The following is a 25422-nucleotide window of genomic DNA, read 5'->3' on the forward strand; positions in this document are numbered from 1 at the left end:
TGATGGAGGTAAAGAGTGGGTGAGTGGCTGACAGGATGAGTTATTTACAAAGTTCTTCGCGCAAAGTAAGCTTGTTGCAAAACAAAATACATTCAGAAATACAGATATCGAGCGAAGAAAACATGTCAAAAAGCTGTAAAAGGCAGAAACTTGTATGTAAGAGAGTGTTGTGTTATGAGAGCTCAACCTCAAAATCTCAAAAGGATGTTAAAGGAATAGTTGGATGTATTGGGAATTTGGTGGTTAAATGTAGGACTGATACCGTTCTCACTACTGTACGGTAAAGTTGAAGCTACCATCAGCGGTCAGTTGGATTAGTTTAGCAGTAAGAGTGAAAACATTGAACTTAACATGCTATAACAAGAAGGGTTTGGGATCTATGTCCAATTATGAAATTTAAAACTTATACTCAAGACCTGCGTGACCTGATTGGACCGAAAATCATTTAGAACCTGGCCTTATTTGTGTCCTCCGTCAGGTCTCATTATAGGGAATTATCTAGCGAACCAGTCCACATTTCCACCAGTTTTGAGCAGAAACATTGTAATCAAGGATGTTCAGAAGTAAACAGAAGTCACAAGATGGTTGATCTCACTCAGTACTTTGTTCTGTTATAACAGATTTTTATTCTTATCCAAAAAAAAATGCACAGACCAACTAATGAGTTTTTCCCCATGATTTGTCACTTGACTTCGTCATTGTTGCTTTCTCCATCCTCTGTTTACAACCTGTAGAAAATGGCATACCCACTGATGTTGTCACGGTTCACAGGATGAAAACCTGCTATTTGTTTGGGTTCCAGCAGGGAACCAACTTTTCGGGTTATGAACCAAATCATTGCTCAGAACGGTACAAAAATAGGTGGAAATAGCGGGAACTGTAACAGAACCCTTTTTAGAAGAATACATTGAGTTACCAGTTAGGTGAACCAAACAGATCCAATACAGCTTCTCAATAAATCCCTCAAAACCTTACTGTCACCTTGTTTCTAGTTGCTCTTAAAATACAGCTTTATATCACAAATGTTAGGTGTTTTGTTTGCTACAAGTCATCTCATTGATGTGAAAATCTAAGCACCAAGGTACAATCTAATCAGACCATCTGCTCTATTTTGGAAACCTGTGGTTTAAGAACAGAGATTCTATCATGCATTGTTCTTCAGTTACTGTGTCGCTACCCAGACAGACAGACAGACAGATAGACAGACGCCGCTGAGACGAGATAACGTCCCACATGGCTTTGTCCATTGTGGCATAAGAAAGGAAACAGAGACTGTGGGAAAATGAATAATCTTTAAAGAGATAAAACCACGCAGCTATGAATTGGTGAATACAGTTCAAGAGATGACGTATGATTTCCCGTGGTGTGACAACTGCTGGCAGAGGTCTGAAAAATCTATCATGTACTGATGGTATTATAGATAAGATCCCTAGATGATGCAGCCAGTTTCCAAACCAATCTAAAAATACAAAAACACAAACACTGTTGGGAAAATGGACTTGAGGCACGGTGTGCAGTTTTTCAATTGCCAAAAAGAAAAATATTTATATTATGACTTATAAGAATTCATAGCAGGTGTATTTTGATAAATGTAGCATTAGCTGCTCAGAAGCTCATTTCAGATGAGAGAGTAATCTATTCTACAAAAAGTATATCTATGATGGGCAGAAAAGACAACAGCTAAGAAGAAGCTGAGACAGAAAAGCAGAATAAGAGAATGCAGGAGTCAAGAACATTCAAAGCTGTGATGCTGCACAAATGAAATAAGCCCCATGGTAGATTGACCAACGCTGTAACACAAATATTCTCTATCTCCCGGGTCTGTATGATGAGCAAGAACACCATGAGTGAGTAGCGCTGAAAAGCTGCATGTTTTTGAGTATATATAAAATGTATATATAGACAAAATCAATGTTGGCCAATAAGGGGCCAAGACACGTGAACAAATACAGTAGTGTTCAATATAATAGCAGTCCAATGTGACTAGCCAGCTTATTAGTATATTCTGTATTGCTACATGGCAAACAAGGTACCAGTAGGTGCAGTAGATTCTCAGAAAACCAACAAGACCCAGCATTCGTGATATGCACGCTCTTAAGGCTGTGCAATCGGGCAATCAGTTGAAAGGGGTGTGTTCAAAAAAATAGCAGTGTGGCATTCAATCAGTGAGGTCATCAATTTTGTGAAAAAAGGTGTGAATCAGGTGGCCTCTATTTAAGGATGAAGCCAGCACTTGTTGAACATGCATTTCTCTTTGAAAGCCTGAGGAAAACGGGTCGTTCAAGACATTGTTCAGAAGAACAGCGTACTTTGATTAAAAAGTTGATTGGAGAGGGGAAAACTTATAAAGAGGTGCAAACAATTATAGGCTGTTCAGCTAAAATGATCTCCAATGCTTTAAAATGGAGAGCAAAACCAGAGACACGTGGCAGAAAACGGAAGACAAGCATCAAAATGGATGGAAGAATAAGCAGAATGGCAAAGGCTCAGCCAATGATCAGCTCCAGGATGATCAAAGACAGTCTGGAGTTACCTGTAAGTGCTGTGACAGTTAGAAGACGTCTGTGTGAAGCTAATCTATTTACAAGAATCCCCCGCAAAGTCCCTCTGTTAAAAAAAAAGGCATGTGCAGAAGAGGTTACAATTTGCAAAAGAACACATCAACTGGCCTAAAGAGAAATGGAGGAACATTTTGTGGACTGATGAGAGTAAAATTGTTCTTTTTGGGTCCAAGGGCCGCAGACAGTTTGTGAGACGAGCCCCAAACTCTGAATTCAAGCCACAGTACACAGAGAAGACAGTGAAGCATGGTGGTGCAGCATCATGATATGGGCATGTTTCTCCTACTATGGTGTTGGGCCTATTTATCACATACCAGGGATCAGTTTGCATATGTCAAAATACTTGAAGAGGTCGTGTTGCTGAAGAGGACAAGCCCTTGAAATGGGTGTTTCAACAAGTCAATGACCCAAAACACACTAGTAAACAAGCAAAATCTTGGTTCCAAACCAACAACATTGATGTTATGGAGTGGCCAGCCCAATCCCCGGACCTTAATCCAATTGAGAACTTGTGCAGTGACATCAAAAATGCTGTTTCTGAAGCAAAACCAAGAAATGTAAATGAATTGTGGAATGTTGTTAAAGAATCTTGGATTGGAATAACAGCTGAAAGGTGCCACAAGTTGGTTGACTCCCTGCCACACAGATGTGAAGCAGTTATAAAAAACTGTGGAAATACAACTAAATATTAGTTTAGTGATTCACAGGATTGCTAAATCCTAGAAACAAAAAAAGTTTGTACAAAATAGTTTTGTGTTTGTAAAGTCAACAGCAGACACTGCCATTTCTTTGAACACACCCCTTTCAACTAATTGCCCAATTGCACAGCCTTAAGAGCGTGCATATCACGAATGCTGGGTCTTCTTGGTTTTCTGAGAATCTACTGCACCTACTGGTACCTTGTTTGCCATGTAGCAATAAAAATATACAAAAAATCTGGATTAATCTGGTTAGTCATATTGGACTGCTATTATATTAAACACTACTGTATGATAGAAACGTGCTGCAAATATTAATACATTAGGTGAGGTAGGTGCATCGGTGCACTGTTTGCTAGTGGTGGGTGAACATCTTTTCATCACTACTGTTGTCTGGTCTTTCTCATTGGAGTTAAATATCAAGCTTTTCCACTTGGCCTGGAGAACTTTGGTTGCGCTGACTGGATAAGAAGCGTTCATCTCTTGCATTTGTTTTTCGGCATTTGTGTATTTTTTTACTTTGCATTGTTTTTGTATTTGCAGCATGTTTCCACTCTCAAATTCGTTTTGGATTTTCGCATGCATTTTTTAAATAGGCTTGGTTTCTGACATTACAGCCTGTTTCTCCCTAATTAATGGAAATATTTTGGGCTGATGCTGCACATTTTCCCGTTGTTGTCCACAATGCAAATGCCCATTTTTTAAAGGGAATTTCTCCGACTCCTTCTTTAAAAAGATATGATAAGATATGCACTGAACATGTTTTTTGGTGTTCCCGTAGACAATCGTTGATATGGACAAATTTTTATAAAGCTAATAATGGCCTTTATACATATCTAAAATAAACTCAAGAGGACAATAGTACTTCAAATGAAAGTCACAAAACCAATTAAGGACATCAAAAATTTCATCCATAATAAAATTCCATTTTAACTCATAAAAATAAAGAACACACAGAGTGCTCTCATCTGAATGAATAGAATGCTATGTTTGTATTGATCATCAACCTTTCTTCACAGCAAACATTTCGACTTGTCACTGAAGGAAACTGCATGTTTTATTATAAACACTTATGATGGCTCTGTTCCATTCAAGTGTCTTTATTTTGCCTTCCTGGCAGCATTGCACTAGAGGTCCACACACAAGAGGACATGATGTTCTCTGCTTGACAACGTGAGACAACTTTATTTAAAGATTTAGTCTACATAACTGCCTCTCTACTCTGTTAACAGCAGGAGTTCAGCACAGTTGCATATCTTTCCTGCAGTGTTTGTGCATCAACTCACATACAGACCACCACTCTTCAGCTATTACAAAAAAGGAGAAAAAGAGTACACAGTCTGTACAATGGATCATGACCTGACAGTAGCTCAAAAAGGGACTGAATACAAACCAAGGACTTTGATTCAAAAGATTACAGCTGGAAAGGAAAATAAGCAAAATATCCTAACTGGACGAATGCAACAATTGCAATTGATGAGCTTAATGACCAGTTCAGCCAGTTTCTCCCAAAACCTGAGTCGCCATTTCTGCTTTACAGGAAGCCTCGCATATAGCCGGTACTCATCAGCAACTTCCTCTGGGGTTACAGCCTGCCTCATTTCAGGTTGAAATGAGAGAAGTGTATTCCCCTGGAAGTATTGTAATTCCTGTAAAATACATTAAAATGATGTGCTGAGCAAGCAGGTTTAATCTTTAATGTGTAGATATTTAAATCAGTGAAGCTTTATGGTAAAAATAAGATTGCTTCCTCAGCGATATGAGACACATTTAAACCCTTACAAAATGTAATAAAGAACATTTATGAAATCTGTTTAGCCACATTTCAACTTCCACTGAGAAGAATATGGGCCTTTATGTTTTCCATGGTGAGACTTATCCCTAAGGATTCATGACAAACATCATTGTTCTGATGACGACCTGTTTTGACCAAGAATTTGCTAATACCAGCTAAGACCAGATTCAAAACAGCAGCTCAGGGAGTCTGCAACAGCAAGCTGATTGGAAGCTGAGATTCCACGTCCAATCTGGGCTAACCATCTGTAACAGAACTGCATGTGGTAGCATTTTATATTCCATCTTCGGTGCCCTGCTTCGGAAACAAGTCCTTATCTTATAAATAACTTTGCTCGCTGTGTGGCCTTTTTTTCTTTTCTGTAGCCACACATAAGCATACGCACAATCTCATGCACATGAACACACACATGCACCCACTGAAAGTAGCCAGGGGGATCAGGATGATTGTAAATAACTGTATTCAACTGTATGCAATAATGCACCGCATTGATTTCCACAGGCTGGCAGACGGAGGTGCGGCGGCGTTGAGCTTTAACAGGCAGACCTGAAGAGGCAAGTGGAAGGCAGGAGAGCCGGCTATAATGAGGATTGATTGTGCGTCTGGAAGCAGAGGTGGCTCTCTGGGCTCGACTCCACTGCCTAGCTAGACCTGCTCCACTCTGTTCTGCCGTGGCAGGCCATAATTAGACAGAAAGCAGGCACAGATATGGAAGACATCTGAGTGGGAGGGAAGAGGAGGCAAAGGAAGGAAGACAGCAACAAAAATGGAAGCATAGAAGAAGAGTAGGGGGGAGATGACGGGAGAAAGTGAATGTGATGAAGAGGAGACAAAAGGAGGAGAGGAAGGTAGAGTGGGAGTGACGAATGCCTAGTGTGTTTGTTCTCGAGCTCTGCACCCAGCTTAATGAGATTAGCCTGGCAGGAAAAAAAATGCCACACTGGAGAATTCAGGTCACATGAAAATAGGCTAGCTAGACGTCTGCCTGGCCCTGTGTGTATGTTTGTCAAGTGGATGAGATTAAGAGGTCCATGGTCTACTTGAAACCCAGACAGGATTTAAATATATTGGCTCCTCCTCTTCCACTTCCCACACTGTTCTCTTGCACTTGTTTTTCCCCAAAAATGTATCCGCTAGACAGCCCAAAAACACCTGACATGTGTTTGTATGACTGCACGAAACCATTACAGCCTTTCCTTTCTTTCTCTCGCTCCCCTTCCTCATTTTTTCCTTCCCTCCCCTCCTTTTTTCTGCTTCTTCTCCTCCAGTCATGTGCTATTTTCCAGCCTCCTGCATTGTCATTTAGTCACAGCCACTCATGCTGCTATTTAATGTCTTCTCTCCACCCAGGAAAACACAGGCCCCAGACATGAGCCATATCATTAGTCTCAATGATCCTGCCCCCATTTTACTTGTTTCACCATTTACACAAACCTTACAGGAAGGCTGGGAGTGTGCGCCTGTGTGTTTCCGTCTGTCTGATTTCTGCTGCTAATACTTTAACATGCTGAGCACAAATGTGTTATGTCTGCAGGTGTGTCTGACCTTTGCTATCTGTCTGACAAGGAAAATTATAGAGTTTACAGATGCAATCAGTGACTGGGAAGGACATTGCCGGCACTACACTATCTGTGTGTGTGTGTGTGTCTAGCCGCCCTATCATACCAATGCATGTTTTTGTTCATGTTTGTGTGTGTGGACAGGGTGTTTAGAGACACAGACATGTAAATCCCTGTAAAGTAGGAGCTAGCATCATTAAACCAATAGCTTAGTGATTCCCTGGCTGGCCCCGCTGCTCACTGCGGGCTGTTGCAGGGCAGACAAACCAGACATATTAAGAAAGAGTACTGACAAAGACAAGGGCATGGGGATAAACACAGACTGATGCACAGCGAGAAACTGAGAGTTAAAAGCCGCACCTAAGAGACAGATGTTTTCAATGTCAGAATACAAACCATTTATCAGAAAGAGAAAGAATATTTGCATTTTTTATCCTTGATGCAACGTCATAAAGGGCAAAAAGGGGGAGGTTTGAATGAAAGTATAAGAAAGAAGAGAAGAGAAAAAAAAGCACCACGTCTACAGACAGAGAGGGTCAGACTGGCTGAGTAGCAGCAGCCTGCCCTGTCTTTTGGGAGTTTTTAAATAGGTCATCGTCTGACCTGCATTATGGTACCACGGCCATGTCATAATCACACCATTTTGTGGAGCATTGTGCCAAGGTCAGCCTCTTATTACCCCATAGCCTCACAAAACATCCTTTGTTGCACACACTCACACTGAATTGGCAAAATACAGAAGTACAGCACCAACAATGCAGTCTGGCTGTCTAGGATCTCTTTAGGAAAGACTGTGTTGGACAATCGCTGCATCACTGTCTGAGTGTGTGGAGGGGGAAGTCCAGAATATTTGCAGACAAACACCTTATTATCAGTTTAAATAAGCACACTACACATCTCGCAGCCCTGGCCGGCAGCAACAGCAGGGGGGTTAAACAGCGGTTATGTCGATGATGACATATAAAAATGGTAAAAAAAAAAAAAGATGACGCCAACAGCTGCAACATCACTCAGGCAGATAGGTGGGCAATGCTAATTGATTCGCCGCTAGCTGTGCTCTGTGGTGCCACACCTCGATCAGGAAAAGACCAGGGCACAGCGGGGCTGCCCTAATTACCATTTGGAAGCAGACAATCATTAGGACCCCAGAACACCTGCTGCCTGCAGGGGTGGTACTCCTACTGCCCGCCAATACACACAGAAAGAGTCAGAGTGAGATAGGAGGGAAGATAAGAGGCTGACAGATATTCAGAGAGACGGGCTAACAAGTAAACTAACAACCAGGTCTACCATCGTCTTCACTAGGCAGGTGAGGAGAAGAAAAATCAGAAGATAAGAGACTGAAAAGTGAATAAGTCAGCTCTCAGCAGGATACTGACTTAATGAGAGAAACACAAGGGGACAGCCTTCTATTGAGACTGACATAATGAGCAACATATAGGGTGGCACCAGTCGAAGAGGTTACTTACAATGTGTAAAACTCAACCTCATTATAAACTACTTTACTTCATGTTAAAAGAGCGTGTGTACAATTTAGGGGGGGTTTCTAAGCAGTATTTGGAATAAAATATTATAATAACAAGTTTTTATTAGTGTACAATCAGAGGATCCTCTTTCACAGAGTCTGTATTGTTTCTCCGTTTCTACAGTAGCCCAGAATGGACGAACCAAACATTGGCTCTAGAGAGGGCCAATTGCATTTGCATGTATTGTGAAGGCCACCATAGGTTCTCCTACACACTTGGAAAGTAATGGGTAAGCAGTTGGCTGCAACCTCAATGCTAGATGCTACTTAATGAGTTGTGATGATAGACTGGCCGGTAACGGAGTCCCAGTTCACATGTCTGGGAGAGTTATGGTTACAACATAGTTTCTGTGCTCGGAGACAGCTCTGGACTCACATGCACAACATGCAGCCACGCCCCCAAGTCTCCTCCGCTATTTTATCTGCCAGACTGTCAGCTGTGAATCTGCCTGGCGTACTCCATTGTTTTCATCCATATAGTTGCATGTGTCATGCAGTCGACATCACCGTCGAAAAAACACAGAAAAGGGGCGTACATCAAACTTGCTATTGCTAGGTTGGCACATACAAGTTGTGTTTTAAGCTCTCCAATAATAGGCACTTGCTGTTCACTCCCATGAGCTGCAAGGTTATTTACTTTTAGATATTTTAAATAATCTTGTATTAACTGTTTAACTGATAGTATTAATTGGTCACATTTTTTATTATTGGTTAATGGCTTAGCAGTTAATTATTAACATTCCGATTTTGTACAGTGGAAAACCTTGGCTTTATTAAACCCCATTTACCGTGGCTTATTTGTAATAACACCTCAGTAGGCATTCAGACAAAAAACCAAACATTCCTGTGTTAAATTAAAAATAGAATGCAACCTCAGTCAGTACTCTGGAATGTTGTGGCGGCAATCATTTTATCTTTCATCGAAACCTTTGCCAGAAATATGGAGTTCATGTTATAAATAATCTAGGAAAAACAAGGAATGAGCACTTGCGTGTATTTGATTGGCAGATGCACGTAACTGAACATAACTGAAAGAAGAGCGACTGCAGGTGCTGGATCCTAACAAACTGAAAGCAAAATCTGACAAAAGATTCACATATTGACCCAAGAGCTGGTGTTGTCCATGACTGACATCTCTTTTACTAGAAAAGTAAAAATGCTAGTTTGTTGGTTTTAAGCTGCTTCTCACTATTTCACCTGAGAGATCACTTCAAAAGTGGCTGAAATAACAAAGGAGTTCATAATTCTTTACTGCTAGACTCCAGACCACGAGCCATCATCCTCATCTGTAAGGAAATACATTAAAGGTTTGAAAGGTATGAAATTGTGAAAAGTTAAATGTATAGGCGCCCTTTACCTTCCCCATTTCTCTCTCCATCTCCCCTCTGGGTATTTTCACATGAAATGACGAGAAGCTCTCTCTCTCTGTGTGTGTGTGTGTGTGTGTGCGTTACCTCTGATTTCAGGGAAAGTGCTATGATAACGTGCATCAGTCTTGTGGGGGGAATTGGCTCTACATCAAAAGACTATAAGAAATGTGACAGGATAATTCACACTTCAATCAATCAAGTCCTACTTTCAGGTAAACCATGTATGAAGGAAGACACTGATCTTTGCCCCCGCACATAATGTTGTCCCAGAGTCTCTATCAGCACCGTGGAATTAGAGGAAATGGACGATGAAACTGGCTGAGACTGAGAGGTAGACATTGAAAATACATGAGATTCCCTTTTGTGATTGAGTCATGTGGAGGCTACACTGAACATAGTCATTTCATACTAAATATGCAGAGGGGAGAAAGATCAGGAGAGGATGGAAAAGTATGGAAAATGAGACTGGAAGTGAGGAAAACTTCATCTGAGAGACATTAAAACATTTCTTACAGAGGTTTCCAGCAACTTTACTTTCAGTTCCCCTTTTATCAGCAATGTGTAAATATTTTAATGTGGTTTATGTGTTATAGTTTTGTAATATTAACTTATTATATATATATACTTTACTTATTTATTTGTAACCTTTAAATAATATTTTTGTTTTTTGTATGTTTTTCTCTCTCTACTTATTTATTATTACTCTTTTATTACTTTTTTTTGGAATTTATAGTTTGTTATTTGTTTTTATTATAATACTAGATTTTATTTATCTTAATTTATTTATTATGTCTCACATTGAAATAACTTATATGTACATATTAGTGTTCATGGAATCGATTCTGTTACATAATGGTACAGTAATACTATAAATATCTTACTGTATATGTGATTTATTGCATTTTATATGAGTTTTACCAATAAAAAGCAAAAAATGTTATGATATACTAAAATGAAGTCGTAAACAGTGGTAATTATATATATGTCAACAGCTTTAACTCCTCCAGTGGGCATCAGTAAGTAGAAGCTTTTGTGTTAACAGTTCATGAATGAAAATAAGGTAAATCACAGTAATTATAATATAAAACAAGTCTTCATATGAGAAGTTATCATTTGTTTATTACTGTACATTAATAAACACTTTAAATATCCCTGTAGCTGCACTGTAGTTGGTTAGAAACTACATGTTTATACACTGCTTAAAATGCTGAGTAGAGGGAATTACTGTAATATGTATATTTTAGTACTTTTTCAGCACTGCCGTTAGAGCATGTAAGCATATTAGAACTCAAAATGTTGTCCATCGTGCAACCGACTTTAGCCTGATCGATACAACCACAACAACAACCAAGATAGTATATAATTTTTCTTTTTCTTTATATGTAAACACATTAAATCTTGATACAGATTCCTTTAATGTATTTGAAAACATGACATGATATGAGCGGTCTAGCCGATTCATTGGTCTAGCTTTATATGGAACCTTGAAGGCTGCATTCATTTATTAATGAGTAAGAGTGTGTTTGAGTCCTTGACTGACAATGTGCAACACACTGAAGGCATATGAAAAATTGAGATCAAGTAAAGAAAAACATTTTTTTTACATGGTTGCTTGGTTGAAAGGTCTAAACATACATACATAAACTTCACAGACTTTACATGAAACAACTTTTTGGAAAAAACAAAACAGAACACAATTTCTAGTCATCTGTGAGTTATAGTAGCATTAATGGAAAAACTGTGGATTTTGCAAAACAATTTCGTAGCCTAATATGAAAGTGGCAAATTCCTGGACGGCCTGATAATAAACAGAAAGCATAATGTTTATTATCTGTTGATGTATCCTCGGGCTCTGCTTTTTCCCTAAACAAAACAAATGGTGCTACAAAGCTAATGCATGTGTCTACTGTGGCTATTAAAAAGAGATCACAGATTGTGACTCAACCAGCGCACATAAACACATAGACAGGGTGGTCCAACATGCTTCTGGCTGTGTGTGTGTGTGTGTGTGTGTGTGTGTAGTCGCTTCCCAGAAATGTGCAACAGTAAACAGACGAAGAGGCACAGAAGTAACATTACCACTACCACTGGCTGGGAGCATAAACAGGGACACACAACGCAACTCAATGCAACACAGCACACACTTCCTCCTTTTTATGTTTGCTTGTGTGTACGAGCACATATATGCATGTCACTGCACATATCTCAAAGGGCAAGGAAAAAAAACATGTGCAATCAGAGGTGCAGAGAGCAACCGTGAGGCCCCGAGAGAGCTGCCCTGCTTGGACTGGGAGCCTCTGGCTGTCCCCTGGGGGCTCAAGGGGCCCTTACCCTTCACTCTTTATTCCCTGACACTAACCAGACACAGCAGCACAAACACATACAAGGATGGGGGGGTGCTCTGTGTGTGTATATATATATATATATATATATATATATATATATATATATATATATATATGAGAGACGCAGACATCAAGAGAGAGAGAGAGAGAGAGAGAGAGGGAGGGAGGAAAATGGAGGGGGAGACAGAGAAAAAAGAGAGAGACATTAACACATAAGAAGAATGCGCCCAGCTTTAACCCACAGCTTAGAGCATTTGACGATGCTTTTTCATATCCTCCGCTCAGTCTCTCCCTCGTAAAAGAGAGCAATTACATGTCCAGGACAATCCCACATTAAACAAACATTAGTTCTCTCTCCAGAGCCAGACTCAGCCAAATTACATTGTTTCCAGATGCCCAACACAAGCCCACCCTCTCTCCAAACCCCCCTCATCTCTCCTCCTACTTGTTTCCCCTCTTTCTATTGTTCCTCTTTTCTCTTCGTGTTCTGCTCCTCTTTATCTCTCCCTATAGTTCCCTAAACTTCCCAAGTTAACATGAGAATTTGTGAATAACACCAAAGCAGGCTGCTTTCAATTACACAGCCACATCCACTACTACTGGAGGAGGAGGAGGAGGAGGAGGAGGAGGAGGGCCAGCAGAGGTGAAAAAACTAAGGAGTCGACTTCTTTCAAAAACCAATGACAGACCTTAACCAGTGTGTGAGGTCATTATAACTTGCCTGATAAGAAAAGCTTTACATAAGGTTTTATGTAAATTTTAGTTGAAGATTCATGCTGATGACAGAGGGGAAAAATGAATGGCTGACCAGCAAATATTTAGCTTGTAGATAAGATTTAGAGCCATTAACTTCCAACCAATAACCTTCCCTTCATATTTGCCGTTGTATTAAACATTTAACTAGCTGTTTATTTTTCATCAATGATCTTATTCCTCCATTGACATGAACAAACGAGTCAGATATTTGCCTATATGCAATAACAGTTTAAGCCCCAACTGTTGCACACATTCAGAAATCACACAGCGTTACCATCTATGACTGAACCTGAGAAAAATAAATACTCCAATGTAAAATTCACTGATAATGGGTCACATTTGTTGTTTATTTTATTATTTTATGAAGTTATCTGATCAGTTGAACAGAAATTATCATCAGAAAAACAATCTGACACTATATTTGCATTCAATTAACCATTAATGTCCTTTTTAAATACATAAAAATGCCAAAAAATTCTCTGGTTGCAGCTTCTCACTTGTATGGATTTATTGCTTTTATTGAATTTCTATAGCTTTGTGGAGTGTTGCTTGCACAAAACAAGCAATGTGAAAATGTCACATTGATATAATAATGATAATTAATGAACTGTTTGTTGCATTCCTACTGATCGAGTCTGTATATTTGAAACCCCAATGCCACACTTCAATTCAAATGAAAATAAACCAGATAAAGAGTCTACAGTTACACTAGCAGCTCAGTGAGACAGTAGTACTTAGAGACAGCGGTGCATTGAGCTACAAACACACTAGACTTTTGCTTGCAGAATGCTGGCATGCCATCTGAAACCACACACTGTTTGATTCAGTGTAGAAAAAGCAAAGCCACTGTAAAATTATGAATCTTCTTTACGGCAGACTGTGAAAGAGGCTAGGGCTGGGCGATATATTTTTTATATCTATATATTTTTAAATGTGATATGGAATTAGACCATATTGATTATATCGATATAGTTTTAAAAAAAAGTGATTTCTTTATAAATGCTGCCCTTACTGGGGTTTGTCAAATTTAGTTCTATTGTAATGTTCGTTATTCTTTTTCTCATATAAATATATTTATTTCAGAAAAAGATTGGCCTATTTTATTTCATAATCTATTTTTATTTAAGCTATTTTTTTTATTTAAATGTGCACTTTATGGAGCTTTGATTTAAAGAAAAAAAAAGGTACTCCTGTTGTTATACAGTATTTATGTTCACCTAAATAAACGGTTTCAATAAAACTACTTGTGACATGACTGAACATTTGCTCTCACTTCGCGATAAAAATATTGGGATATATATCGTATATCGATATTCAGCCTAAATATATCGAGATATGACTTTTGGTCCATATCACCCAGCCCTAAAGGAGACTAATGGTAATGTGAAGCAGGTTCACCATCTGAGTTCGCATGTTACCATGCAAACATTTGCTAATTAGCACTCAACACAAAGCACAGGTGAGGCCGATGGGAATGCTACCAATTACAATTCATCCTGAGGTGTCCAGCCTGCTAAACATTATCAAACACTCAGAATCACCACTGACGAAGACCAAGATGTTTACTACAAAATACATGGGAAAACCTGACTTGTACTCTGCTGTCCAAGACACAATTAAGCTGAATTTATATTTCGAGGTGCACATGCTCAAAAGGCAAACAATACAATATGTTCCTTTTAATCCAGACATGTCAGTAAAGCTAAAAGTTGACTTGTGGCTGTGAACAGGGGAACCCTTGTAGACATGGGAACCAATGTGACATTGAGTTAGTATAGTCTAAGCTCAAGGATAACAACGGTATCAGAAAAGTTGACCAGTTCTGTCTTGAAAAGTCTATGACCCAGACGGGATGTCAGACGCTTTTCTAGGGAAAAAAAACCCTTGTTCTAAAATTCCCATGAAATAACCCAAATGGAAATCTGCCTTGTGCCCTTGAGCAACACACTGGAACACTACCAAAAGACTTCAAACTTTGACCTCTAACTGTGAGTGTGTGTATTCATCTTATTATTGTCACTATTATTATACTCACTCTGAGTGCACTCTCTCTATGGAAACAGCTGGCTGGACTGATATCTTTAACAGGGAAGATTTAATCAAGGCAAAGTAATCTGTCTTTATGTTTTCCTTTTCCATTTTCAGTCATATACAATCGGCGTTTATGCATGTGTGTAAATAAAACAGGGCATTAAAATAAGCCCCGAAGGAAAAATGCATCAAAACAAAGCTGGATAATTGCATTTTATATGTTTTTATGAGTGTGTGTGTGTTTATGTGTCGTGCATAGATGTCTGTGTGTAACGGGCCTCATCAGACAGTCGCTACATGGTTGAAGGAGCACTCAAATACACTCACGTTCCCACAACACCTCAGGGCATCTATGGGGACCCTTCTAATACATCTCCAACCCCCGAACACACATACACAAATGTGTTTACGCACACACACACACACACTTATCTAGGACCGTGCAAATCTAATGAGACAGCCAGACTGAGACGTATACAGACAAACCTGAAGGCAGAAGTGCCTGAACACAAACACAGACAGTTATACGGTCAATAGACAACTGTGTGTGCTCAGCAGTCAGGTGTTCTGCACTAACAAGATCTATAGATACTTGATTACATTGGGACAACATCATTTTAAATGATTGGTTTCAGCTCTCAGTTACTGCTGTGGTGCTGTTTAGATTTCAATTTCAGATAAACGCTGATGTTTCAAAGAAATTTCAATATTACTTCGGTGCCACTGACTGATTTTGTGTTATAAACGCTCAATACTTTCATCAAATATTATTCCACAAGTGGAGACTGCATTTCAGTTCAAATTAAATGTGTGGGATGTGAGCTGGAAAAGTAATGAGAAGAAGACAAAGGATTGGAGTAGACAGAGCTGCAGACTGTGACTCCATGCTGGGCCTGCAGCAACAGGCCTTAAATTTAAATTTAAAACGTAGAAACAGCATCAAGCTGTGCGCCACATTCTCAAATGAATCCCAGTGAGCTTCTAAACTGGTCGACATAACTGGTGCCAGGAGCAAAATGTGGAGTTGTCTCTGCTGTCTTTTTCAGCAGACTCAGAGAGGATCAAAAACACTTCAAAATCCATGATAGAGGAGATGCTCCAAAGCAGCACATGGCTTCATGTTTTTTTGCGCTTGTTTACACCAACATCAAATAATGCTAACACAGCAGCTGATAAATACATTGGCTGATGAACTGAAGATTTTGCGTTTGATGGTTGCAGCTTTGAATTTAAATGCTACAATCATTGCTTGTTTTTCTAAAAAGTTATAGGGTGAGAAGAACAATACCATCATCATCATCAGTCTGCTCAATATGAAGCTTCAGCCAGTTAGCTTAGCTTAAAGACTGGAAACAGGGGGAAACAATTAGCCTTGCTCTGTTCAAAGAAGGGCGATAAATCCATTTTATGATGATGTTTAAAAACAATATTTTCACTTTAACTTAGGTAATTGCTGAAGGGAATCCCCTGAGCTTGCGTAGTTCGTAGTAAAAGCTTTGAAAAACATTACAAGAAGCACCTTTTGTTATTAAGCTGGTAAATAACAGGTTTCATCTTGTTCAATAAAGTGCTTTTTATTCCATTAGATTTTTTCAAGAGGCACTTCTTAATTATTTATCAAAAGTTTTGTGAAACTAGCTTTTTTATGAATCCCAAATAGGTAGAGGTATCCTTCTTTGTTTGCTTTTTAAATTACTTTTGTTGTAAATAGCTTTGTTTTTTGTAGTTTGTTGATAAGAAAATGAATAAATTAAAATCCTGGTGTGGTGTAAGATTTTATATTTAGGCCATATCATGCAGCCAGACTTCAAAGGCGACAAACAGTCTACCAGCAACTCTAAAGCTCACTTATTAACATTGAATACCTCAATTGTTTATTTAAAAAACTGAAACTGAAGTGTAAAAATTACAATTTGGTGATTTAATGGGTGTCATGCATGGGACTTTTTCTTATTCATATATTAGTCATTGACCCAGGCTAAGAAATAGTCCTGAACATGAGAATAAGCTGGCAGTTTCTTCCTGTTTTAGCCTTTATGCTAAGCTAAGCTAAGCTAAGCTAACTACTGCTGGCTGTAGCTTCATAACAGATTGGCATCTATCTTCTCATCTCTCATCAAGAAAGTGAATTAATGCATCTCCCAGAAATGTTGAACTGCGTTTTTCATTTTTGGCTATGATAACTACTGATTTATGATTACAATTGATGGATAGTTAAATGTTAAACTAGGCATTAAAAATCATGCTGCTTCAAGTGTGAATTCAAGTAACCTCACACTCACTAAACTGACACAATCACCCATGTCAACTTCTGTACCTTGTCCAAGTAGACATAATTCAGCAACTACTAATAAACTGATTGCAGAGAGAGGAAGGGTGAGAGAATATGTGTGTTACTCACATAGTCGGGCAAGGCTGTGTTGTCTCCCTGTCTGCCTCTCAGACTCTGTGTTGCCTGCTCCAAAACCTTGTTGTGCTTTTTGGAAAGCAAAGCAAACAAACTGCAGGAGAGACACAGAAAGGAGAAAAAGGAATGAGAGCAGCAACGACAGATGAATGATACACTTCGGCAACAACCCAAATACACAATCTTCATAGTGCACATGTTGACCAGCAGCTAATGTGCTGTAAATACTCAAACAGTGGCTTTTACTCAGCTAAACTAAAGCGAGAAGCGTTTATTTAAGAGAGATTATTATTAGACACGGGTCTGTTTTGCTTTCCAAATGAAGCCTTTAAAATACTGAATAATAATTAGTTTCAGAATAAGAAAATAATCATGAAATTGCCAGGAGGCAGTTTTACAAATGACGTGTCAAAATACTAAACATTACGCTAATTTTACCATCAGCTTACAATCACAACTGCTTTTTATAACCTGGCTTTATTTGGCAGCCTCCATCACTTTTTTTAATTAATTTTTTAAGAGTATTTCCAGTATTTATACAAGTATGTGTTTGTTGCCCTCTTTGGTGACAGTCTGCCACTTGACCCACAAGTTTATTGACTTGCTTTACCCTTATTGTGTGTGTTTGTGTACGGTCGTCTGGACGGAGCTGCATGATTGAATGTGATCGCTGGACACGGACATACAGTACATCAAGAGTCCTCGAGTATGCTTGGCTGACCTTGGGTGGCAATAGTGTGGGTCACCATACACACACACATACACACACACTATTAATGGTACAGTGTTGACGCTACAGTAAACTGATTCACTCAACATGTGTGGTCACGCAAGAGACTTGAGAGAAAACACTTTTTAAAGGCGACTTTTGAGCAGCAAAGAACAACAAGCTGTCACTTTGAGTTGTTTTTAAAGGGGCTGTACACGACAGTCGGAGCATTAATATGGCAGTAAACAAGTTTTTACAATGTAAAAATATAGTGTTGTAACGGTGTCCTGACCAGAGAATGAAGTCACGCTCCCGTCGTGTGTGTTTTAATCAGAGCTTTGCTATTCTGTGTTGACAACTAATTATTGTGTAGGCCACTTTAAGCCTAAGAAAACATTAACCCCAATGTTTGGTGGTTGCCAAAAACATAAATACAATAGACGGACAGATATACGCAATTGAAAACCCTACAAAAAGCAATATATTTAACCTAATAATTAAAGCCTGATCGATATGTTTTTTTGAGACTGATACCTATACGGAGAGGGGCAATTAATCAATAACCGATATGGTGGTTGATATAGTGATGATGAAATGAAAATAGACCTATTTATGAGGATTGTTCATCCATTTTTCACCACTCTGCAAATGTACAGAGAGAGCTACTTTCTCAAACATAAACTTTATTCAATTATATTTAACACTGTTATTCATGATTAAACATAATACAATCAATGTATAACATTGTCAGTCAATTCTATAAATGACAACCTGGAAAATAAAGAAAAGGAATAAAATAAATAGCTAAATAAACATCATTGCTGTTTCAGTTTTAGTCAACTGCTGATTATTTAAAAAAACAAAACAATAAGATATTAATAACAACACCATTTCTAAATCACGCCAAGCAACATTTTCTGCATTATATATTATCATAAAAAGTTTTCATAACAACACATATCAGCCAGCATATAAACAGATTGATATGCCTCTCATAGGCCAGTATCATCCGATAACATCTGTCAAAGGATATATCTGTCTGGCTCTACTAATAATGGTAATGGTAGGGTTAGGGGTAGGGATGGAGTTAGACCTAGTCATTTTTTTAACTGAGGTCATTTTTGTTGCTAAACGAGGACAACTGAAGAAACGAGAAGATGTTACCTATCAAATGAAGCTTCATACATGTATTTTGGCCTCACAGTTCATCTGTTAAACGCATTGGTTTAATTTCTGTTGGACTAATTCCAACCCTTCCCCTACAACTAATCCTACCCAGAAAGGTGGTTTTCCAGAGCTTAATGTTAAAACTGATACACTTTCGTGTTTGTAAATATAAACTCTGAATTTGATACTTTGTTTTAATTTACATTTTTCACAGTGCTGATACTTTTTTAACTCGTTGACCCCTTATTAAACATTTTATCTACTTATCTTATGTATCAGAATCTCATATCATATTCACTGCGGTGTTTATCATCATAATTATTAGTGACCTTCTGTTTTAATTACAACTTTTTAATAGTCTTTCCAGGCCCTGAAGGCTGTTGAATGTTTAATTTATGTGTCAATCAAGGAAAAAAAATGCAGAATAAATTAAATTCAATGACAGCAAAGGGCTTGGGATACTCAGATGTGCGGCTCAGCTAAGCCCCTCAGAGCTACACCTGTCCATCTGTCAGCGCTGGAGAACACACACACGAAATCTCTCAGCGTCCTTTCACCGGGCTAATTGGCCAAATGATAGCTGAATGGAGATATCTGAGCAGCTATGAGGAGGTCTACTTGTTATCTACGGACCTAATGTCAAAGGCCCTATTAGTAAGACTGCCTAATGGGACCTGTCGTACTATCTGGTCAGGTTTTTCTATTTCAAATGAGACCACCGACCGAGTTCCACCTGGGACGGCCACAATAAAGCACTTTGAGTAGTTGCTCTGTTACATCTCTCATTTGGGCCGAGGCAGTGACGGACACGGCTCGGGAAACAGCGACACACGAGGATTTCCACACTGCCCGGATTATAACTGATCCCAAAATCTGTTATGAGGCCAAAGTAATGACAGACGTGTTCCCCCAGACACACTGAAGATGTAAAGGTGCTCTGTCTCTACCAGTTCAAAGGATCCTTTTTTTATCTGGACACAAACAGTATGTGGTTGTGTGCTGTTCAATTAAAGCTCTATTTGGACATTTGTATATATGTATGTTTATATATTACCTTTAAGGCTTTTCATTCAAAGCTCAAAGATGCAAAGTTTTGAGAGAATTTCAGAAAAGTTAAAAAATGAATTAGTGCATCTATCATCTTTCACATTGATTAAATAATCAACTGAGGATCAGTTATCAGGTGCATTGCTGGTTGTCTTTTTAGGCATTTTTTTTAGTCATTTTATTTTGCCAATTCAATGGTCTGCCTCTGAATAATGTGTAAGAATTACTGCTCAGTGGGCAGCGAGGAAAAACAGCATGTGGAGCCAGAAATGTTTTCCTATTTAACTTGAGAATTAACATATCCTGAATACTTTCTATACAGCAGAAGACACAAAAACTACCTGCTTTTATCAGTCTTTATCAAATCTTCTCTTTTAAAGCCAATTTTTGCATTCACTTTTTACCGTTTTACCCAAAACAACAATGTGTAAAACTTTCACACCTTGCACAAAAAATATCTTTTGCAAAAAATGTCTTAAATGCTTCCATTATGCACAATTTGTAAAAAAAAAAAAAAAAAAGAAGAGAAAAAAAAGCATGTAAAAATAGGTTTGAGCTAGTAAGCTATGGACTAAAGCTAAAATGATCAATTATTTTCAAATTATAGATTATTCAAGCTATTAGAAAGCAAAAATTGAGGCTCAAGCTTCTCAAATGTGAATATTTCCACCTGAGTGTTGTTGTATTAGGCTGTTGGAACAAACAAGCCAATTTAGAAGTCAACATGTGCTTCACACTTATGTGCATCCTTTGCTTTTTGCTGACATTTTTTTAGACCAAAAAACAAACTGAGAGTAACTGGTAGATTTATAGGACTTAAGAGAATGTGGATTTACAGTCATGGAAAAAAATATTAGACCACCCTTGTTTTCTCCTTGCTTTGTTCATTTAATTTGTTCATTTAATGCCTGGTACAACGAAAGGTAGCCATTTCGCATGGCTTTCTTGATAATGATTTTGATTATTATCAAGAAAACCATGGAAAATGGCTAGATATTAGCTCTTAAATTAAACTCTTATGAGCTATTTTAGTTATTATCATTAAATTTGTCAGAACAAACGTACCTTTAGTTGTCCCAGGCATTAAAATGAGTAAGAAATTGAAGAAAACAATGGTCTAATACATTTTTCCATGACTGTAGATGAACAATGCAGCAGAGGGGATATTGATGGTGAAAGAGGTTGAATAAAAAATAATAAGCAAAGACTGCTTCTGTCAGTCCTAATCACATTAAATATATATGCAAATTTTTGCATCCATATTTTACCTTCTTGTCCAAAACAAAGTGTACAACAAGCTCACACAAACGTAAAATATCTTATGCAAATATCTTTTTCTTACATGATTCCTTCATGCACACATTTAAAAAGATATATAAAATAAGGTTGAGTGATATAACTGTGGACTAAAGCTAAAACGTAAAATGATATTCAGATTATTCAAGCAATGGGGAAAGCAAAATTTGACGACCAAGCTTCTCAAATGTGAATATTTTCTTCTGAATATTGCAGTATTGGACTGTTGGCCCAGACAAGCCATTCTGACAATTCAGATAATTTTTAGACCAAAAAAAAAATTGAGAGAGAAACTTTTGGATTAATTGGACTCATGAGCATGTGTGGTGACAGGGGAGACTGTGGATGTGGAGGACAGAGGAACAATGCAGCAGTGAGGGGATATTAATGGTGAGAGAATGGGAAGTAATAAGGAAAGATGGTGGTGGTGGTGGTGGTGGAGGCTGCTGCCTGTAAATAAACAGCACCAACAGTGACTCTCTCAGAGTCAATTATGGAGCAGAGTTCAGCACTGCCTGGCAGACATTTGGAAATTCCTGGCAGGAAATTCCCTTTATCTAGCCAGCTAGTTTAGCCCAGCCCTGGCCATCACAGTCATCATCATTATCATTATCGTCAGACATGGAGTCAGTTGCTTTACATCACTACAGGACAGACATGCACACACTCACAGACAGTGTTCCTCTCTAACTCAAAACACCAGAGAGTCACAGATACGGAGCGAGACACATGCAGCGAGATAAGAGGATCCTTGTGAATGTGTGCACGTCTTCAGGGAAGGAAACATTCCTTCCTGTGTGTCTGGAGTTAAAAAACACATGAATGAGTGAGTGCGTGCGGTTTGGACGTTGTCCTCTGAAGCCTTCCGTCTCTTCATAGGCCAAACTCTTTCCCTTGTGTTACATGTTCTTCTCTACACAGACACACCCCTCTCTCAATATTTCATTTCTTAGTCTCTTCTGCTGCAGACGCTGTCAAGTTACTATAACAATCATTAAAATGAATGAGTGTGCTTGTGTGCGAACAAGAACTTCCACCCTCGTCTTTTTTGGCAATTTCTGTCTCTCATTTGGCGTCTTTTCTTGCCTCGCACAGATGAAGAATGTGTCGAGGCCTGCCACTTACTTGAAGCAGCAATTGAAACTTTTGAAATACACACCAGCTAAATGTGATATTTCACTAGATGAAGACACAAAAAATGTCAGAAAGCATGTTATCTCTCGAGCATGAGTGAATTTCATCCACATTCACGCCCTGAGGAAGGCCTCTGGCTGGAACACATTTGCTGCTTTGATGGTGTGCCAAAGTTTTCTACTTTATTAACCGTTTCTTTTTTATTATTTTTTTTACAACATGCAGTTTCTCTCTCTGGGACACATACTTGTTGTCTTTTTTATTCAAATTGTCAGCCACAAAGAAAGCACATTCTGCACAGTTTAAAGTTAGTAGGGGTCATAAAAGTCATATCAAATTTGATATCATGCAGCCTGTCTTTCTAAACAGAAATTGAAAATGTAAATGATAGTTGTTGGGGCAAAAAACGAATGATTTGTTGATCTTTACAAATCAAGACTCTGTAGCTGTGAGTGCTAAAAAACAAACAAAGAAACAAACTTTTCAATCGCAAACTTAATCAAAATAATGACCTTAAAATCGACCATTGATAAAAATACAGAAAATGTCAAATAGCAGGACTGTTTTAAGGCAATATTGGATTTTTATATACATTTTGGATCCTTGTAATGAAGAGAATCTGTATATTTATTTTGTGGTAATTCAGTCACCCCTGTCTGGTCATTTTATCCATTAACAATTCCTTAGTTTATTATATAAAAATATTCATTGGTGAAATGAAATCAGATGTACAAAGGATTTTATCCATAACATACGTCTCTAGTTGGAGGACATAAAGATATAAAGGTCAAGATCCAGATTCTGATTTAACAACTAAAGACAACTGCTGGTAAGCTGGTAACTTTGTCTCAGTATTTAACAACTTCACAAAGCAGAAATTTACTCAAATAAGATGAGAGTTGGAATAGATTGCATAGAAATCTGAAGGATGGAAGAAAGTAGCTACATTATAACATAATACACTATTATAAACTACTATGAAATGTTATTTTATCATTAATATGATCCTGAACAGTTTCAGATGGACGTGTTATCTGTTTTGGGAAGCTCTGATAGAAGGCATTAAAGCTCATTCTAAGCTACAGGAAAATGGGAAAATGCGGAAAAACATTTAACTTTTTCTCTCACTTTCCATGGGTTTTCCATGGCTGTAAAAAATGATCATCTTTTTTCCAGATCTACCAGGACATGTGGGAAAATCAGCAGCATGTTCTCACCTGATGATGCGCTGGGCAGCGTACTGGTGCAGACAACGGAACTGGGCTGACATGTTGGCGAGTGCAGCAAGACAGTTGGTGTGGAGGTACTTATCCTGCAGAGGATGCACATATAAAAACATACGCGTTACTTGAGGTTAAAGTGTAAATGATTCTGCTATGTCGATATATACAGTTCCATCAAGCATAGCATAATATGCTTGTTTGGATATGTGTTAAACCTACTCTTGTCCGGGTCATGTTGAATTGGATGGTGCGGATGACCACCAAGATAAGCAAACTGCCAAGTGAGATCTCTGTCAATGTTCTCTCCGTGTACCATGAGATGTTCTTCAATACCTGCAAGAGGGAGCCAAACACAGAACCGAGCCATTTGAGATGCGATGCTGAAAACATCAGGAATTATTTATGATTGCAAGTAAAGGAAGGCTGCAGTGGCAATATGTGAAATATGAAGCATGTGCATTAAACTTTGTCTACCTACCACCTCGTGGATGGAGCGATTGAAGGCATCGTCCTCTGTAAGGATGAGGAGGATAATGAGGGCCATGTAGACATGATGAGAATTCCTGTCCTCCACGTGGTAAAGGATCTCAAGGATGGGCAACACCTGAAAGGAAGAGTGGGAGAGCAGAGGGAAGGGCTAAGTGAGTGTGTAGGTGTAGTCGCAGAAATGGTATTCCTTGAATCCTCATTATAAGACTTCACAATCAAATAGCCTGAGGGGGGGGGAAAGTACATATCAATCTGGCAACAGAAAAGCTGAAAATCTGTTCTACTGTATACGCAATCAAAAATGTATTATTTGTATTATTCTGTTCAGTGAAAGCAAGCTTTTGTTGGCCTTTGTTGAAGCTTAATCTATCAACCAGCCAAACACAATCATATGATACTTGCAGTACATAAAGCCCTGTTCCTATAGTAGCCTAACTACCTGTGGTGCAAACTGAGTACCAAGTGAAAAAAGACAATTTAACAGTAAAAGCAGCACTGCAGAGGCTCATTGTGGAGATATTTACATTATTTAGTAATTCAGGGCTGCTAAGCTATAGGTGGAGGCAGATGTGATGTTCAGCAAAACAGATGGTTAAAGCGAACCGCTAATGACAACACTGTGCAAAAGATTTAATTCTCAGAATCTCACTGTCAGAGTAAAAGCAGTTAGTAGCTAGCATGGTGAGTGATGAACCCACACGGATGCACCGTTAGCTCATTACACTGGTGTGCAGCAGTGCTTTATTGTGGCTAGACTCATTAGTAGCCCCCCTACATAATAAGCTCAATTTAGATCTACTAATGGCGATATTTTATTATAGCAGCTATAAATAGGGAAAACACAGACAGATCATTCTGATGGGCATGAACTAATTTAATTCACCTGCAGTTTCAAAATATGATTAAATTAAAGTAATTTCCTTGGCGATTGTCATGAATTTTCTGTTGAGATTAGTTTAGATGCCAAGTCTTTTTAAGCCTCCTTTTTAGGTCTCATTTAACTCCTACTGCCACTTCTATCCAATAAAACCAAATTATTTAGTGTTACACTACGTGAAAGAGCCTCATATGTGACCGTCGTCCATGCTCATATGTGATACCATCTGACATGCTGAGCTAAAGATTGATTTTCATTCACTAAATGCCTCAGTACATTCTCTCTGCTGTAAGGAAAAACTGGCACTGTCCCACATGGACAGAACAGCACCAGCTGCCACTGCATACATCCTCGCTGTTTACTGAGCCATAGCATTGTTCTGAGATGAAACGATTTCATGGCCATACCCATGTGTATAAGGAAGGACTGCATA

The 25422-nt window shown here is 38.5% G+C and overlaps 1 protein-coding gene across 1 annotated transcript in view; it reads right to left on the reverse strand.

The window, feature by feature from the left end:
* Positions 1-25422, reverse strand: part of dym (dymeclin) — a 67086-nt gene that overhangs the window by 15722 nt on the left and 25942 nt on the right. The window contains exons 11-14 of the mRNA XM_059358248.1: positions 24102-24227; positions 23843-23956; positions 23618-23712; positions 17042-17141 (exon numbers count right to left, since the gene is read on the reverse strand). Of these exons, the coding sequence (XP_059214231.1) occupies positions 17042-17141; positions 23618-23712; positions 23843-23956; positions 24102-24227 (435 nt within the window). The remainder of the gene's footprint in view (positions 1-17041; positions 17142-23617; positions 23713-23842; positions 23957-24101; positions 24228-25422) is intronic.

This window comes from Centropristis striata, chromosome 19 (genome assembly GCF_030273125.1).
Source record: "Centropristis striata isolate RG_2023a ecotype Rhode Island chromosome 19, C.striata_1.0, whole genome shotgun sequence".
Lineage (NCBI taxonomy): Eukaryota > Metazoa > Chordata > Actinopteri > Perciformes > Serranidae > Centropristis > Centropristis striata.